The sequence below is a fragment of the Bos grunniens genome, chromosome 2, assembly GCF_055505025.1.
Source record: "Bos grunniens cultivar Pamir isolate PY7600 chromosome 2, Bosgru_T2T1.0, whole genome shotgun sequence".
Lineage (NCBI taxonomy): Eukaryota > Metazoa > Chordata > Mammalia > Artiodactyla > Bovidae > Bos > Bos grunniens.
In genome coordinates, this window is record NC_141166.1 from 59921945 (window position 1) to 59941526 (window position 19582).

A 19582-nucleotide genomic window follows, 5' to 3' on the forward strand; every position below is an offset into this window, starting at 1 on the left:
ACTAAATCATCTATTGCATATCCCATATTTTCTTCGTATTCCATGAAGAAAAATGAAGTTCATTATTTTTAAGAGAAACAGAAACAAATCCCCTGCAGCCCAGCTGTGATTCAGTGTTGGTTATCTTTAAGTTAGAAAGAATAAGATGGGTATTTAGGAAGTTGGAATGATTACTGAAATATGATATTTCTAGATCTTTTAAAACACTTCATTCACAGAGAGTTCAGATTAGATTAACCTGAATTTTTTTCTTTCTTGGGGAAACTATCATTAACCAAATTTTGGATATAATATGAGACAATTACCCACAATATCAGAATTTGAATCAGGAAGGACTGTGCTTTGGAGGGGCTGTGGTTTGGAGATCTTTATATTTGCTAAAGAACTGCTGCTGCTGCTGCTGCTAAGTCGCTTCAGTCGTGTCTGACTCCGTGCGACCCCATAGACGGCAGCCCATCAGGCTCCCCCGTACCTGGGATTCTCCAGGCAAGAATACTGGAGTGGGTTGCCATTTCCTTCTCCAGGCTAAAGAACTAGGAATGGCCAAAAACAAAGTGAAATATTATTTAATAAACCTATGCTTTCAAAATGAAATAATTTTTTCCAGGAGTCTCTTTGGAAGCTACAAACTTGTTCCAAAGAAGATAACAAGCATTTCTTAAAAGAGGGACTCTCAACTATTCTTTTTTTGTTGCAACACACTGGGATTGTTGCAACACACTTGGACTGTTGTTTGATGTATACAAACACAATGCAGTTCCCAAATTATGCACAACTCCAAGTCCATCTCTCCTGGTGAAAAGAGGTAGCAGAATGTGGATGAAGAAACCAGTGCTATTACTGGATTATTGTTGATTCCTCCTCTCCAGCAAGAATACTTTGGCTTCCTTTTGAGAAATAAGCATCTCCTTGTTCTTAATATGTGTGGTTGATATTGACCTGAACCCTTCACCCATCCAGAGCACAGTCGGGTGCATAATCCGATCATGAACACCCAGTGCATCCCCAATCCCTTGGACACTGTCATCATTTGCAACTGTCACTTGACACAAATTGCTCCTTTGAGATTCAATCCAGAATTTTTTCTGGAAATTTTAGAAATGAGAGGCTTTCTTTCCACCAGGGCTGTTGAAATAATAGTCATGAAGCATGGAACTGCTGATTCAACTTTTGTTACCATTGAAATTCTGCCTGAGAATAAAGTCCCATAGAGAGGTAAAGAGGGTAAGAGGTGGAAAGAGAACAGACAGATAGATAAAGGCTGCATCACAGTCACATTTGAACTCCTGAACCCAGCTGTGCCTGAAGCAAAACTTACACTCTGAAGCTTCCATTTTCACTAATTATCTTACAGTCACTGTTTAAACTGGTTAAAGCTGATATACCATTAAAATAGTCTTAACTCACTCCCATCTTCAAGGCTCACCATGGTTCAGAATTGCTCTTTTAGAACGCATTTGAGTCCATTTTGGAAGTTACCTTTATAACAACTTTTCTAGACTCATTAAAATAAAACTAGAAACAAAGCAAAATACAGTTATCCTCTATTTTGCCATGATCTTCAAAAATCAAAAGCTTCTAACATGTATGGAGCGTGTGCTAAATATCAAATACTTCAAATACTTTGTATATAGTGTCTTATGGAATGCTTACTTAAATCTATGAATTAAATGCTACCATCCTCATTTTACTGACAAGGGACTATAGACAGATTTGACACTTCACAATGGTCATACAACAGTAAGAAAGCCAAACATGAGTTAGTCTCTAAAAAGCTGCGCATGCTTCACTCTGTAATTTTGCTTTTAAATTTAATATCATTTGCACCGGTTTTGAATCAGATGGAGGGCCCAACTATTTAGAAAATTTAAAAAAAAAAGAGTACAGTCTTACAAAACAAGTACTTTGAAATAGCCACCTTTCCTTTATATGCATAAATTTTGCTGCATTGTCTAAAAATGGCAGCCATAACTCTTCACCTACAAAATGCTTGAGAAATGATTTAACGTGAGCACAATCACAAATTCAGACAACAATGCTCTGATATTGCAGAAAACACAGTAGGTGTGATGTTCAAAACTGAGGGATTTGGGAGAGTCAAAGAATCCTGTTCTCTAGACACAATCAGAATTCACTTCATATGGACAAGCTCAAAGCACAGACAAGTACTCACAGCTAGCCCTGCAATTCCTAGATTAACTGGACTTTTGCAGATTGAGAAGGAATTCTTCCAATTTCTACATGGCTTGTTAAGGCCAAGTGAATTTTGAAGCTACCTGGGCAAACAGTCATCAAAGCAGAAGAATAATGTCTCTGCCAACTGTGAGGTTTAGCCTACCAAACTGGCAAGTAGGCAAAAGAAATTGATAAATGAATAATCTTGTAAGTATGCCCTGAGTGCAATTAGCATTTGAATGTCTATGTGGAATCTGGCAGCTACAGTTTAAAAACAGTATACAATTCCTTTCCATATAAGCTTGAAGATGTTTCTATATTTTAAAAAGTAATGGCTTCTTAAATCTGCAGTAGAAGAGTCTCCGCTCAGGAAGAAAATAATAATAATGATAATAATAAATTCATTCATTTTTAGCTTCAATGCTATATATATATATATATATATATATATAAACTTTGCCATTAAATTTAATTATATACTCTGGAACAGTAAATTAAGAGAAACCAGGACTAAAAAACATAAAACAAAAATAAAAAGCAAACAAAAAATGTACAGTTCCTTTTAGAAGTTCCATACTTTCTAAATTTCTAAATCTGACTGAATGTTCCTGCACCAGTGCTAAATTGGATAGACATAGAAACATACAGGTAATTCACACTATCTGAATCTAAGGAATGTAGTTCTATATTTCTAAAGAGTTCAGTAATTTTTCAAAAAGATGATCTTGTTCAAAAGGGTGACTTCCCTAAATAAACAGATTTTTTTTCTTTTTAATGCTATTTTCCCTTCAATCTATTCATGTAATAGACCAGAAACAAGAAGTTTTTTTTCTTAAAAGTCAAAGAATGTCAGTAAACAAAGGAACAAAGCTAACAACAGCCCATGATTTACCAGGGGTAAACACACACAATGCAATTTTAACGTCAATGATTACGTCTTCTATTTTCCTCTATATCACAGGAATTTTCAGGAATGACATGCTTACTCATCTTGTTATCTATATAGCACATATCATGTAGAACCATCATTGGTGCTAAATAAATACCTTCTAGAATGATGAATTTGCCCTTTCTCTTAAAGAAAGAAAATGAATACATGAGTTGCTTTACAATGGAATGCTATTACTGAGGAAAACTGGAACAGATTTGCTATACTTACTTGCCTTTGGTATATACTATGAAAAAATGCCTGCAAATACTTGTTTTAGATTTGAAAATGTCCAACACAATGCTAGACATTTCTAAAGTTGTGGAGTAGGGTTGCATTTGTTATAAATACTACATACCCATTTCTGCACCATCCCTACCTACAGCAAATATTCCTACTCCAAATTCTTTCTGATGCATGAGGCTTCCTTTCAAAAGGTCTGCAGGACAGATGTCCCTCCTTAATAATGAACCTAATGTTCATATCATCTTCTCTCACCTCTAGATACAGACCTTTCAAAGACCAGAAGTATGGAGGTTAATTATGGATCCAAATGCTCTGCTCTGCTTGTAGCCATTTGGATGGGAAGAAAGGTGGGCAGGCAGGGGTTTTCCACACTTGGTCCAGTGAAGACATTTTATTGGATACTCTTCCTCAACAATAACCTAATCTTTTCTAAAACAAAATGACAAGCTGGCCCGCAATAATTTAGTGCGTGCTCAGTTGCTCAGTCATGGCCAACTCTTTGCCACCACAGGGACTGTAGCCCACCAGGCTCCTTTGTTCATGGAATTTCTCAAGCAAGAATAATGGAGTGGGTTGCTGTTTCCTACTGCAGGGGATCTTCCCAACCTAGGGATTGAACCCACATCTCCTTCATCTTCTGCACTGGCAGACAGATTCTTACCCACTGAGCCACCCAGCAAGATAATTTAGTACAAGGTACAGTAATTTAGTAACTCGCTTTAAATTTTCTTCCTTTAAGTCTTACATATTAGGGGTTTAGTTCAAAAGACAAAAATGCCATAGGAATGTCATACACAGTGTCAAGATTAACAGAAAGAAATTTTAAATAAGAGGATGTTTTTAGAGCTGCCATTGCAAAGCAGGTAACACAAAAACAGCCCAAGCTTGGTGAGCCTACAACCCTAGGAATCTCTCCTCTCAAAATTCTTCTGAAATGTGGATTCAGTGGCTCAAGATAAATTTAGGTATGAGGGGACATGTAATATACTAGATACTCAAAAAAGTAATTCTGCTTCATTAAAACCAAACAACACATTTTTAATATTTTGTTAAGCTACAGGAAACAAAGAAGGATCCTAAGCTTGGGGAAGATTTTAGGGGAAAGAAACGCAAAACCAAGACAGTAAGTCATCAGCCAACATTAAGTTTGCATCCAGGAGAGTACCAGAATCATCTTGAAGAACAGGAGTCCTGGCCTCGACCTGTTACTAAGTGAAGATAGTCAACTTAAAATATTCACATTGAAACCAGTGAAAATGGACAAGAAAAAGAAAATCACCTAACAGAAAAAAGAATAAGTCTGAGGTTTATCTAGTGCAGGTCAAAGCTAATTGAGTAGAGAGAATAAGAAAGAAGCATTAAAGAGATGCTGAGAATTTTTGAGAGCTAATGAATAGATACATATGAATAATACATATGAACTAGATACATAGAAACTAATGAAGAAATACAAGAAACATAAACATATCAACTAAGAGAATTAAATAGAAGTCTACAATCAGACATATGGTAATAAAACTATCAAACACCAAATTTAAAGAAATGACCTTAAAAATAGGTTTAGGGTGTTGGGTGTGGGGGTGGTCAGTGTATTTTCAAAGACAGGACAGACTGACAGCCAGCTTTTCAACAGTCACATCAGATGATGGAAGAGTAGAGTCCAGTGATGTGCTGGTGAGGGTTTAACCTGGCTGCCAAGGACCCCAAGGACCCTGATTTGTAGCATTTCTGAGATACATGGAATAGAAACTCCTAGGTTGGCCATTTTCAAACTACCATTGTGAAATCACCACATGCAGAATTGTGTAGGGATACGTATAACAGGGTCTTATGAGCCAGTGTGAGCGGGTCCATCACACCCACGAATAAATCCTTAAGATATAAGGGAAAGATGTCCTTCAATGTTGAATTACATGTCTAGCAAAATTGTCTTCCAGGAATAAAGGTGAAAAATGAAAGACTTATTTTCAGATAAAGGACCACTTATACGGAAAAAAATTCAAAAGAATTTACATCAGAAAGAAGGAAATTAAATCTGGCAGAAAGTAAAAGGTTTTGGAACAACAAATTAATGACTACACTGGTAAGTCAAAAAAGCAGTGTCTACATAAAGTAATAATTATTAGTAGTAGGAGGGGAAATAGAATAAGAAATAAACATAAAATTCAACCTACAAGTTGGTCAGTGTTGATTGGCTCATTCAACTGTCATTTTGGAAGGTGAAACTGACATTTTCCAGACCTAATAGCAGATAGATTTCTGGATGCACATTATGTTCTGGAAACTAGATACAATGTATGGATCTGGAAGGCTGTAGTGGGACAGGAGTCATTTTTTCTGCCTTTTCAGCTTTTTCTACTGGCCAGCAAAGTCATGGCAACTTGAAGTCTTTTCTCTGCCGCCATTTTAAAGGAGTTTTCCACCTATTGGATGCTAACACACAGCACTGCATCAGTGACTGCTTGGTAGTTAATGGCTTCCCATTCATCAGCTCAGAACTGCTGGGGAGTCACTCAAAAAGACTAACAGGAATGCACTCTATAAGTGCTGTCACAATGTTGTAAGCAAGTTATTTCCTGAGTTAAATACATTCCTGCTTAAAATGTTTCCAGTTATGAATGTTTTCTGCACTGTATTGTGACTGAGAGAATAGAAAAGAACATGCTAGAATCACAGGAAAAGTTGAACAATTAGAAAATAAAGAGGCAGAAACAAACCCAACCACCCAAAGAACCCAAAAATGCACAGGGGCTTACATTTGCCAATTTATAAAACAGAAGATGGCCAGATTGAATGAAAATGCAATATTTGTTTGTCTACTCTCCACAAGATCCTATATAAGGCTCAAAAAAAAAAAACAAAGAAAAAAAAGACTGAAAGGGAAAATAAGGAAAATGATAAACCATAAGCCAGGCAAATACTAACTAAAGCACAACTGAATTAGCTATATTAATAACAGACAAACTAAAGTACAGAGACATTAAAATTAAAAAATTTTACTTCAGTGTGAAAAAACGTTCATCAAGAAGATACAAAAATTTCAATCTTGCTTACACCTGATAAAAGTCATCATTTCATATAAAATGAAAATTGACAGAACTCCCTATAGAATAAAAAAAAGCATCCATTATTGTCGTAGGACAATCTTTTGAATTTTTGATGAATTAGGAAAGAGATTAAGGATTTATAGAGTTAAATAATTGGGTTGTAAATCCTTAATTTCTTTAAGTGAAATTTATGTGAATTTAACTAAAAAAATTGAGTAAACATTGTAAATAGAAATTAAGTAAAAAATAATTATTTTAGTGAATTGCTCTGTTCATTTATGTTACTCAAGATTCTATAAAGTAGATGTAAATGCTGGTTTCTGCTCCCTCCACACACGCTTTCCTGTCTCCACAGGACTCTTGGTCCTACGTGTTGGATGTTATCTAGATCTTGTTGCTTTTCCCTGAAGAAAGTTATTTATTATTTATTTTATCAAGGCCAGAAAGACATGGACTAGAAGAGCAAACCTGTGACTTTGCCCAAGGTGAGGGACCTCATAGCCCTGAACTCGACTTCTGGGGAGAAGTTATAACTGAGTCGGAGTTGTTGATCCATCTGCAAGAAAACAGAAAACAGAAGAGGCATCAGCAGAGGTCCTCACAGCCAAAGCGTAAAACACTCCTGTCTGAAAATAGCTGGAAAACACAGGCAGGGCAGACACCTCTCTGGGATTTTTCTCCCTGGAGAAATGAGAAATGTCTCACTAATTCTCCCACAATGCACATAAAATAACCCTTTCTTTCTTTATTGGTGAAATAAAGGCTTTCACGCAAGTCTTCTCCCTGGGAAATTCTGTACAGCTTTTGACAGGTATTTATCTCCCCACTGAGATTTTCTCACCAAATTCTTTGCTGCAAAGAAGCAAACAAATGAAGCCTTTTAGGAAGGACCCTGCAAGATTAACAAGAAAAGGAAAGCAGGTTTTCATTTCCAACTCTCCCTCCTCCCCATTTGGTCCTTAAAACCTTTACCTCCTCCTTTGCTCCAACTGACCTGGCCTTAGTCAGGTGTGCCCTGGGGGATTTTCCTAAGAGAATATATTTCAGTTTGACAAAAGGTTTGAGTCTGGGAAGGGGAGACTAGCTGAACAGCTGCCACCAGCATGAGCAGCTGATAATTCCATTTTGTAGGTGAATAAAAGCCACCAGGGGGATTCTTTGGAACTTTATTTCTGAGATCATCCTTTAGGGAACCTTCCTTTCCACACACGTTAATTCCAGTTCCGTCTCTTTATTCTCTCCATTTCAAGGCATGGTTCCCCATCCATCCCTAGGTTTTCCTTTCTAGTCAAAGCCTACCATTTTTTCCAGGGTCTATCACAGCTCATCTGTAGGAAGAGAAGACTAAGACCCCTTCAGCTGTGTGCCTGTCCCAGGGTTGCCTTTGGGGAGCAGCTGACTGGGAGCCTGGTATCCCTAGCTCCTACTGCTGGACCCTCCTTCTGCACCGACTCCAGCCCAGACAGACCCTCCTCCAGGAACCTCTGGGTCCTGAAGTAGTTTTTGCTGTGAAAAAAATAAGTGGCTATGACTTGTAGTATGTGATTGTAGGCTTTATTCCTTTTTCATACATGGAAATATGCTTTAATAATACTTGTTGTTTATTGAACACTTGGTATGTATGAGACATCATACTAAAGTATCTTTCAAAATGCATTCTTACCTAGAATACTGTGAAATAGACATTATTATCCCTCTAGTACAGATGGTGGAAATGATGTCACAGAGATCACAACTTTGGCCAATGCCACACAGCATTACATAGCAGGGACTCCTTGTCACATGGCCTGCCAACCACACAGTATGGCATTTACTTTACTTGTCCATGCCTCTCTAGATGTATGAGCAGCTGGTAGACAATCACTGTATGTTCTTATTTCTGAATTTCTACAAAATTCATTCAATAACCATTTGAGTATCTACTCTGTGCCAGACACTTTTCTAAGTTCTCCCATGCTCCCAGAGTTCATCTCCTCTAGGAAGCTCTCCTTGAAGCTTTAGTTAGATTAATTGATCCTATTCTCTGTTCTCATGGTACCTGCCCCCCGACCTCTAACCTTGCATTTAAGATGCTGTATTGTAATGACAGCAAGGAGATCAAACCATTCAACTCTAGAGAAAATCAACCCTGAATATGCATTGAAAGGACTGATGCTTAAGCTCCAATACTTTGGCCACCTGATGGGAAGAGCTGACTCATTGGAAAACACCCTGATACTGGGAAAGATTGAGGGCAAGAGAAGGAGATGACAGAGGAGGATTTCATTAGATGGTATCATTAACTCAGTGGATACCAGTTTGAGCAAACTCCAGGAGAAGGTGAAGGACAGGAAGCCTGGTGTGCTGCAACTTGTGGGGCTACAAATAATCGGACAGGATTTAATGAGTGAACTACAATTGTAATGATCTGTGTGCTCTCCCCATCTCATTTTTCTCCACTAAGCTATTGGCTCTTTGAAGATGTGGACATTTTATTGATACATGTTTTCTATATGGCCTATTACAATAACTGGAAAAGTAACTCCAAACAGATGTTTGCTGAATGAATAAATAGATATCCTGTGTTGATTCTCTTTCTATCTTGTGGGCTATGGAGCATCCAGTGCATCACCAGGATGCCTCTGGCTGCCCTGGTAGCCTCTACATCTTACATACAACACAGGGATTTTCATACGCATGGTCCCCATCTGTAATCTTTTAATGCTCCGATTCAGTCCTGCCTTGAAGGAGTTTTCTCCCTGCCTTATCTCAGAACTCTCACCTATTCTCTGGAATTGCCCCTTTCAGCAGGGGGCAGGGTTCCTCCTCTCATGATTTGTTACTTAGGTTGGAGAGGAGGCCAAAGTGAGTGGGAATTTCCTGCTGAGAAGAGAGCAGTAGGATTCTTAGAACTAAAGGCTGAGCTGAGATTTCTTTAGCTTCTGACTCTAACTTCTTCTCCAGGCTTCCAAAGATCAAGTGATTCCCTCAACATTGTCACACTGTGTAGAAGACCTAATTGTTCTAGTACAGGAGTCATTCCTGATCTACTGTTATCCTTTATGGGAACTTACCTGGTCCTTTCCACTTTAATCAGATGATAAACAAGGGTGAGAAGGAGGTGAGTGACACTCAATTATTTTGTTTCAGTTCGGTTCAGTTCAGTTGCTCAGTCGTGTCCAACTCCTTGCGACCTCAGGAGCCACAGCACACCAGGCCTCCTTATCCATCACAAACTGCTGGAGTCCACCCAAACTCATGTCCATTGAGTCGGTGATGCCATACAACAATCTCATCCTCTGTCGTCCCCCTCTTCTCCTGCCCTCAATCTTTCCCAGCATCAGGATCTTTTCAAATGAGTCAGCTCTTCCCATCAGGTGGCCAAAGTACTGGAGCTTCAGCTTCAACATCAGTCCTTCCAATGAACACCCAGGACTGATCTTCTTTAGGATGGACTGTTTGGATCTCCTTGCAGTCCAAGGGACTCTCAAGGGTCTTTTCCAACACCACAGTTCAAAAGCATCAATTCTTCAGTGCTCAGATTTCTTTATAGTCCAACTCTCACATGACTACTGGAAAAATCATAGCCTTGACTAGATGGACCTTTGTTGACAAAGAAATGTCTCTGCTTTTTAATATGCTGTCTAGGTTTGTCATAACTTTCCTTCCAAGGAGCAAGTGTCTTTTAATTTCATGGCTGTAATCACCATCTGCAGTAATTTTGGAGCCCAAAAAAATAAAGTCAGCTGCTGTTTCCCCTGTTTCCCCATCTATTTCCCATGAAGTGATGGGACTGGATGCTATGATCTTAGTTTTCTGAATGTTGAGCTTTAAGCCAATTTTTTCACTCTCCTCTTTCACTTTCATCAAGAGGCTCTTTAGTTCTTCTTCACTTTCTGCCATAAAGGTGGTGTCATCTATATATCTGAGGTTATTGATATTTCTCCCAGCAATCTTGATTCCGGGTTGTGCTTCCTCCAGCCCAGCGTTTCTCATGGCGTACTTGTTTAAGTATTAGATAAGGTATGGAGACAAAGGTACAATGAGTCAAAGAAGGCTTGGGATACTTTGGGAATGGATTCCAGTCCTTAAGTGGAGTGAGTGCACATGGGGGCACCCCTAGTACTGGCTCAGGTGCTGGGTTACCTATTTGAAAAGCTTAGCAAATGCACAGAGCAAAGGCAAAAGGCCAGGGGTGGAGGGGAGTGGGTAGTTACCATAAACATTTATTTCGAGGACATCGAATGTATGATAGGGGCTAGGCAATCATTGAAGTCTTCAGTGAGAAATACATTGTTTTGTTATACTTCTTTATGTTCATTCTATGTTTTAGTGTTGTTTTTCTTTTTAATTACTCTTGGTGAGGTGGTGAGAGAGTGAAGTATCACAATCTTTTCAAGCTTAGATGCCTAAAATTTGTAATCTGGCCTGGAGAAGGGCTTCCCTGGTGGCTCAGCTGGTAAAGTAGCTTTGTTGATCTTAGAACTGAGGATAGCAGTGGCCTTGTCAAGTCATTAAATGAGATTAAAAGAGATAGGAAAAGGAAGGAAATTGAACAAACCTTTTTCTTTTGAGTAAGCCCTAGACACCAGGCTTCATGCTTGGTCCTTTAGTTATGTTCTTGCTTTCCTATAATGGTTACCAGAACTGACTGAACTCAGCTGCATTTGTACCCCAGCCAATCCCCATAACATTCAAACTTTTTTTTATAGCTAAATAGACTGAGCCTCAGAAAGGTGAATAGCAAATCTAAGATCTTATAGGAGATGGAGCAGGAATTCACACACAAGTCTGTCCCGAACTAGGGATCCCTCTCTTAATCTCAGAATCTTCAACTCTCAAAGGAAGTCATTGATTCCATGCTTTCAAAATGTCGGGCTCCCTCCATCTTTACAGCTGGTAGTTGTGCTGGCATTTTGGTAAATGGGTTTAATTTGTTTAATGTCATTAATATATTTTAAAGAGAGGCACTGAAGTCTACCTCAACCACCATGGGGGCACATGTGCTTTTAAAACCACTGGTCAAATTACAATTCTCAAATTATTACCAAGGTTTCTTACTCTTGGCTGTAGCCCAGTCCCTACAGATTCCTTCCAAAGTCACATAGAGCAGAGAGGAGAAGGTTCAATAACTCAAGGTCCCGAGGTGGTAGGAGAATGTGTTCTTACCCACTGGAGGCTTCTGGCTGGCTGAGCATAGTGATAACCATCTACCCTCTCCTTATAACTGCTTCTGAATAATGCCTGAGACCAGGCAGTAGCTTATCCTTTTCTGTTTTTAGTAAACAGTTTGTTCTTTTATTTTCCCCATTGCTTTTGTTTGTTTGGGGGTTTTGTTATTGTTTTAATTTGGCTACCCAGAGGCATATGGGATCATAGTTCCCTGACCAGGGATTGAACCCATGCCCTTGGCAGTGAAAGCCCAGAGTTCAACCACTGGAAGGCCAGAGAATTCCCTAGGGCTTTTCTAAGTGGGGAGGAAGGAGAAGAAATAAGATGCGGGGGGTGGGGGGGGGCGGGGGGGGGGAAGTGGGAGTGTCACAGAGACAACTATGTTATGTGACTGTTTTAACAAATTGATTTAAATTTAAAAAACAAAATAGGTCTCTGCCTCCATTTCTTTCTGCTACTTTTGTGCTTTTGAAATCCTACATCTTCCACTGATTGTGCTTATCAACCACTGCTTGTGCTTATCATTGGCTATTAATTTGGCTGGTGGGAAATCTAGATGGAGAAGAGGGAATATCCCATTGTTCTCTCACCTCTCTGTTTGTGTTTTCATTGATGGAAAAGAAGACAGGAAATAGAAAAAGAGAAAGAGCCATTTATACAAATGCCCACCAACATGCACCCCAGGTGTCTCACCACAGCCTCATTCAAGACATCTTCCAACAAGAAATCATCATTTCATCTCTATCTTCTAGTCTGACCTCAATCCAAAGACCTTTACCACTTATTTTAAGAGTCAATGCTACAGTCAATGCTATTAAATTATAATCATTCAAGGATTGTGATTTGTCTCCTATATTTGCCAATTATTCATGAACTTCCAACCAATCAAGAAAATGAACAGTCAGTCTTGACTTGAGTCTTGACTCATCATCCATATCCAGAGGGTCACCCAAGGTTACCAATGTTCCGTCCAGATCTTTCTCAAGTCCTTCTCTCCTTGACTTCCCCACCACACTAGTTGAAGTCCTTATCTTTGCTTCTGGTCTGGTCTCTGTCCCATATCTCATCACTCCCAAATGTGTATTTCCATAGAGAGATCACAGTGAGCCCCTGGAAATGGAAATCTACTCATGCTACTTCCCCTGCCTAAAATCCAGTGGTTTCTCTTCCTCTCTCCCAGGTCCAATTTAATCTTCTCCATACAAGCCGAGAAAGAAATGGCAACCCACTCCAGTATGCTTGCCTGGAGAATCCCATGGACAGAAGAGTCTGACGTGTTATGGTCCATGGGGTTGCAAAGAGTCAGACATGGCTGAAGCAACTTAGAACATACAAGCCATGTGGGATTAATTTATTTAGTTCAAAAATATTTATTAAAGGCCTTCTGTATGTGAGATACTGCTTGACAAACTGGGGTCCCATGGTAATGTAAACAAACAAGAATCCCTGTCTTCATGAAGCTTATGTTCTAGAGGAGGGAGAAGGGACTTATCTATTAAATAAATAGATAATTTTTATTGATTGCTAGAACCATTTAAGTGGTTTAGGATTGAAGTCAAGGAGATGGGTTGCTATATTACATAAGGCGATTGGAGACAGGGTCCCTGAGTCAATTTTTGAGGGGTGTTCCAAAGGAAGTACAAGTAACAGGTAGCGATGCAGATATATGAACAACTGGATTCTAGGCAAAGCAAACTCTAGTGAATTCAAGAGCTCTGGAAAGAGCAAGGATGCATCGAGTGGCCTGAGTAGAGTTTGAGAGGGACCTGGAATAGGTGAGTGTGTGTGTATTTGTGTGTGTGTCAGTTAGGAAACTGCAGACAGGGGAGGCCGTCTATAAATTATACTCATTTTTGACTGAGTGGAGGGTCAGTGATCCTAACATCCCCTCCTTGTTCAGGGTGAACTGAACTGATGCCCAGATGAGGTGGGTGCCCTCCTCCATGCTCTTGCTTCACCTATCCACACTTCCCCCATAGTCCTCGCTGACCACTTGTGATTTCTTCCTTGCTTGTCTTCCTCATTATGCCACAGTTCAGAGGATGTCAAAACTGAACATGCAGCAGCATCATCTGCTGCCCCCTTCTTGAAAAAAAGCTTCAGATTAAGTAGATCTGACATAGGACCCAAGAATTGGCATTTCTTGCAAGGTTTCGAGAGATGCTTCTGGAAAGCAGGGTGTGTCCTGAGGACCCCTATTCTAGTTTTCCAAAGGCTGGGGCTGAGTATGATTAGTATGCATCCCCAGAGCTCGGCTGCTCACTTGGCTTGGGGGCGAAATTCAGAAAACTTGTATTGAGCACCCAAGGTACATTTGCTGGAATGAGAAGAAGGGAAGTAAGGTACCTGAATGGTAAGCCCTCTGCCCTCTCTGTTAATCTTCAAGTGATGCAGTCTTCTGTTGGCAAAGTTCTCTGTATTGATGGTGAATACATGGGTTTCTTCCTTGTTTAGCTGGGAGCGAACTTGTAAGCTTCCTTGAAAGAAAACATTAGAAATTAGAATTAAAAATAGACCAAATAGTGTAAAAAAGTAATCAGATTGCTTTTTAATTGATCATGGCTGTTTTATAGTGACTTATGCCATAACCCTTTCATCATTCACATTTTTAAAAGGTACTATATATGTCATGACTGTAGCATCTGGATCCATATTAAAACTCCTGAGTATAGATGAAATATGCATGTGTGTGTGTGTGTGTGTGTGTGCTATCAGAAAGGAAAATAATTTGATTGTGAAAACTTTAATAAGATTGTCCACAGTCTCTTCAGTTTCTACCACTTCCTAGAACTCCTTTTCTTCCTAATTGCCTTCATGGAATTTCAGAATATATAATGTGAAACAAGGTTGTAAAGTAATCTGAGGCAGAATAGGTGAGAGCAATCTGGAGCAGTGAGGTCATTACCCAACAGGGTCAGCCAATAGCAGAAGCTCCCTACAGTTAGCCCTGATTCCTCCTCTCCCTTTGGTTCTGATCATCATAGATTTTCAACTTGGGAGCTTATTTTCTCACTTAAAAATTAATAATAGCTCCCTGAGAGTGAAAGTTGCTCAGTCCTATCTGACTCTTTGCGACCTTATAGACTGTGGCCTGCCAGACTCCTCTGTCCATGGGATTCTCCGGGCAAGAATACTGGAGTGGGTAGCCATTCCCTCTCAGGGATCAAACTGGGGTCTTCTACATTGCAAGCATACTGTTTACCATCTGAGCCACCAGGGAAGCCAAAGAGGACTGAGGTGACTATATGAAAGTGAAAATGTTAGTCACTCAGTCATATCCAACTCTTTGAGACCCCATGGATTGCAGTCCTCCAGGCTCCGCTGTGCAAGGAATTCTCCAGGCAAGAATACTGGAGTGGGTTGCCATTCCCTTCCCCAGGGGATCTTCCTGACCCAGGAATCGAACCTGAGTCTCCTGCATTGCATGCAGATTCTTTACCTTCTGAGCCACCAGGCCTCATATAGGAAGCCCTAATAGCTCCCTAGAAATAGCATATTTGGTGCTGAGAGGCACCTTCGCCTGGGGCAAGGGGCCGGCCTGGGGCAAGGGGCCGGCCTGTGGTAGGGAAAGGGCACCCCTTATAAACTAGTGGGCTGTTCCCTAGCAAGCTCTTTCAGGCTTTTTCTAAGAACTTGGGTTTTTGATACTATTTAATGCAATGTACTATATAATATATAAATATGTTCCTAATATATCATGTATAAATTTTCTATGTAGTATATAAATATATATAATAATATAGCATACAAATTTTACATATTATATATAATTCAACCCAATAAAGTAAATCAGCATGTGATATTTATGTGTCAGGCATGGTAGTAAGGCACACATTCCTTGTAGTTATTTGGGATTCTTACCATTCCACTGAATGAGTCATTCATACACACATTCTGCACACATCTATCTATTTTAGAAATCACTTCCATTTTATACATCTTCACTAAAACTTGCCTAGGAACCATCCATCTTAGATGTTAATCATCTCAACTGAGACCCTGTCAAATAATTTATTCTGAAGCCTCTCTGACACTCCAATTTAGGTCTAAAACACCTCAACAATTTCTTAGAGCCGTGCACATACTGATCTCACCTACTTAGGAGGTTTTGATGCAATCAGTGCCTCTCAAAGCACCCTAAGAAGATATCCTGAAACCTCTTGCTAACTCATCTGCACACAACTCCTAGGAGCATAAACTCAATTCAAGACTTTTCAAAAATAAGCTTGTTACCATTAAAGGCTGACTTGCAGTCTTACAGGAGGCACTGGGGTGAGGTGGAAATGGTTGGGACCAGAAGTTCGTTCATCACCTTCCCCTTAGCGTCATGTTTAGCTGCTTGGTCAATGAGCAAAAAGACATGTGTCTCCTCAGCTACTCTGGTGTCACGAGGTTACTGTCACCTTCTTGGATGACACTGCCCTGGACCCACAAAATTCACTGCTCTTAAGCCCTCTTTACCTAATTTATATGCTTCATCTGTCTGCTTTCATTTACCTCCCCAGTGTCTCCCATCCATACCTTTGCTTCCAAAAGTGTTTAACATAATGGTGATCATTGCAAGTGTAGAGTCCCTTAGACAGGGAACTGACTGAGGCAAGATGCTCTGAATCTAATAAATGAACAAACAAACAAAAAAAGGACTGTCTGGTACATATATACAATGGAACTCAGCCACTAAAAAGAATGAAATAAGACCATTTGCAGCAACATGGATGGACCTAGAAATTGTCATGCTGAGTGAAGTAGGTCAGAAAGAGAAATAACTTATGACATTCCTTTTTATGTGGAATCTAAAAAGAAATTATACATATAAACTTATTTATAAAACAGACTCACAGATTTAGAGAAAGAACTTATGATTCTCAAGGAGGAAGGATGGGGGGAAGGGATAGTAAGGGAGTTTGGGATGGACATGTACACACTGCTATATTTAAAATGGATAACCAACAAGGACCTACTGTAGAGCATATGAAACTCTGCTCAATGTTATGTGGCAACTTGGATGGGAGGGGAGTTTGGGGTAGAATGGATACATGTATATGTATGGCTGAGTCCCTTTGCTGTTCACCTGAAACTATCACAATAATGTTAATCAGTTTTACTCCAGTACAAAAATTTAAAAAAAAAATTTAAAGGATCGCCTTAGCCAAATGTTCACTATAATTTATCTAGGAAAATGTATCCCCTCTTACGTGGTCTCGTTTTTTCTTTTCCGTTAGTATATGTTGACATTGTTACATTATAAACAGCATGCATTTACCTGTGTGTGTGTGGATATGGGCTGAAAGAAGATGTTCAGAGTATAGAAAGGAAATGAAACTGATTTGAGTCTCAGGGCTTTTCCAAATATGCTTCTGGAATAAACATATGTATAATGGAATGACCTTTTGGTCACCAGCAAGTATGCTGTAAAAGTTTCATTGCATCTTATTAATATTGGAAAATTCTAGCTGTATATGTCCTCACTCTTTTTAGGTCTCCAGGCAAAATTCATATCATTATTTTTAGAATTATACAAGTATTATCAATGTCATTTTAAAAGTGATGGAGAGAAATAAATAATCGCAAAAAATGTATTCAAATACAATGATAAAGAATCTAGTTTAAATCAAAGAGGATGTAGACATATTCTATTAAACATTCTTGCTACTTTCTGGACAGTTACTACCCCTTGGCTTCTCTCATTCTTGAGTTTCTTGCATATGACTCCTCTTTCATCTAGAACTTTTTTTGTTCCTTCCTTCATATGACAGGTGAAGGAACAGAGGTGAAGGAAGGTAAATAAATTTTCATCATTTATAGTAAGTGATTAACTCAGATTTAGAAATGAAATTGAGTTAGTTCTAAAGAGCATGATTTTCCCATGGAACACAAAGGTCCCATGTGTTCATCTCAGCCAAGAATAGGTCTTCCATTCCAACTTTTCCCATTAAGTTGATTCCTACTCAAACTCCAACATTAAGCATTCCGTTACCCCTTCCAAGAAACCTTATCTGGCTTTTCCAAGGTGCCGTCTTCTGCTCCTGTGGGTCCTGTGCTCACCTCTGTGTTGTCTGTTTACTTGCCTATTTTTTTCCTTCCTTCCTTGCCTCTCTCCCTTCTTTCCTCCCTTCTTTCATCCCTTCCTTCCTTTCATTCTTTTCTAAACTACATAAATTATTGTCTCAAATTCTGAAGGCTAGAAGTTTGAAATGTTCTCTCAAAGGATCTAGGCTAGGATTCTTCCTTGCTTCTTCTTAGCATTTGGTGGCTACCTCCATTCCTTGCCTGGAAGATGCTTTATTCCAATCTCCTTTTCTTCACATGGCTCCTCTCTATGTGTATTAGATAGACTGACATTAAGAGCTACTCTAATACTGTAAAAGGATAATTCTGTTCATTTTTTAGCCACCGATCTCCTATTTATATTTTTCTTGACAATCACCTACTTGTGAGAATGTGAACATTATGGACTAGAAATTCGAAATTTGAAAAATCCAACTACTATCTAGCTCATCATCTTGAATTGGGCCTCAGGATAAAGATTCTCACACCTCAGTTTCTTCAAGAACAACATTTTGTTGTAGTTTACTTGTTTCCACTTTGCCAATTATCCTATGCTAATCTGTCTTCCATACTGTCATTAGTGTCAGTATTCTAACACAGGCTTACTTGGCCACGTGATTCTACTCCAAGATTAATTTTACATGATACATTCCAGTGTGTAGCCTGACATGCAAAGCCTCCTTCTTAACTTTTCAACTTTATCAACACATACTTCCCATAACTGAATCATATCTAAACTAACAGAATTCCTTCAAATAATGCTCCTTCTTGATTTTTTGCATTTTATTTCTTCATCTGAAACTGCCCCTGCCTTCTCACCTGTATGCCAATCCCTTCTCATTTATTAAGACCCAACTGATATGACCCAGGTCTCCACTTTCCTTCAAGACAGGTATGATCTTTCCTTGTTGTATGGTCACTGTGCTCATTTTTGGTAACATTCTCAATGTATCAAGCTTCACTTGTCTTTCCCCTTGAATTTAAGCTTCTCTGATATGAATAGATGCTTATTCATCTTTGTGTCTTCAGAGAAGAGCACAGAGCCCGCTATCTTAAGTCACCAGAAGACACTTGTTGAATAAAATAGGCACTCTGTAGAACGTTCGGAGAAGGCAATGGCACTCCACTCCAGTACTCTTGCCTGGAAAATCCCATGGACGGAGGAGCCTGGAAGGCTGCAGTCCATGGGGTCGCTGAGGGTAGGACACAACTCAGCGGCTTCACTTTCACTTTTCACTTTCATGCATTGGAGAAGGAAATGGCAACCCACTCCAGTGTTCCTGCCTGGAGAATCCCAGGGATGGGGGAGCCTGGTGGGCTGCCGTCTATGGGGTCACACAGAGTCAGACACGACTGAAGCGACTTAGCAGTAGCAGCAGCAGTAGCAGAATGTTATTATCACTTTGAAAAATTATATACTAGCAGTTATTTAATGTTTACTCTGTGTCAGACACAAAATTAGCAAATAGTTAAAATGTTATAGTTATGTCTTTAAGGGATTTGTTATCTAGCTAAAGGGGACAAAATCAAGGTCATACTTTCTTGCTTATGTGCCAACCATGCATTATAACTTTAATTTGGTACTAAAGACTTTTTTCCCCAAAACTTCTCAGATTAGAGAGCTAAATTTCACTGAAGTAAAATCTCTACAAATAAATAATAATATAAAAGCAATTATTATGACATTCATAGTGAAATGGATTCAAACCCAGGAGGACAGAACATCAATGTGTGTGGTCCTTCCACTGTATCATGTTTCCTTCAAAGACATATTTGCTCAAGTATACAAGTGAGTTGATGAATAGAGAGATGTATGGTTGGGTAAAGGGAAAAGAGGATGATTATTTATAGACAATAGAGATACATGTTTTGTGAATTCAAATAATGAGCAGTTGTAAGAACTGAGGTAAAGAGAAAGAGTCCTCACAGAAAGAGATTTATTGAAGAAGGTAGAACTGAAATAGGCAAAAAAGAAAAAGAAAAGTAC

At 39.2% G+C, this 19582-nt stretch overlaps 1 protein-coding gene across 1 annotated transcript in view; it reads right to left on the reverse strand.

Moving 5' to 3' along the window:
* The window catches only part of CNTNAP5 (contactin associated protein family member 5), a 459549-nt gene that overhangs the window by 48692 nt on the left and 391275 nt on the right, over window positions 1-19582 (reverse strand). Inside the window, exons 13-14 of the mRNA XM_086367026.1 lie at window positions 13894-14024; window positions 6865-6952 (exon numbers count right to left, since the gene is read on the reverse strand). Coding sequence (XP_086223152.1) covers window positions 6865-6952; window positions 13894-14024 — 219 coding nt within the window. The remainder of the gene's footprint in view (window positions 1-6864; window positions 6953-13893; window positions 14025-19582) is intronic.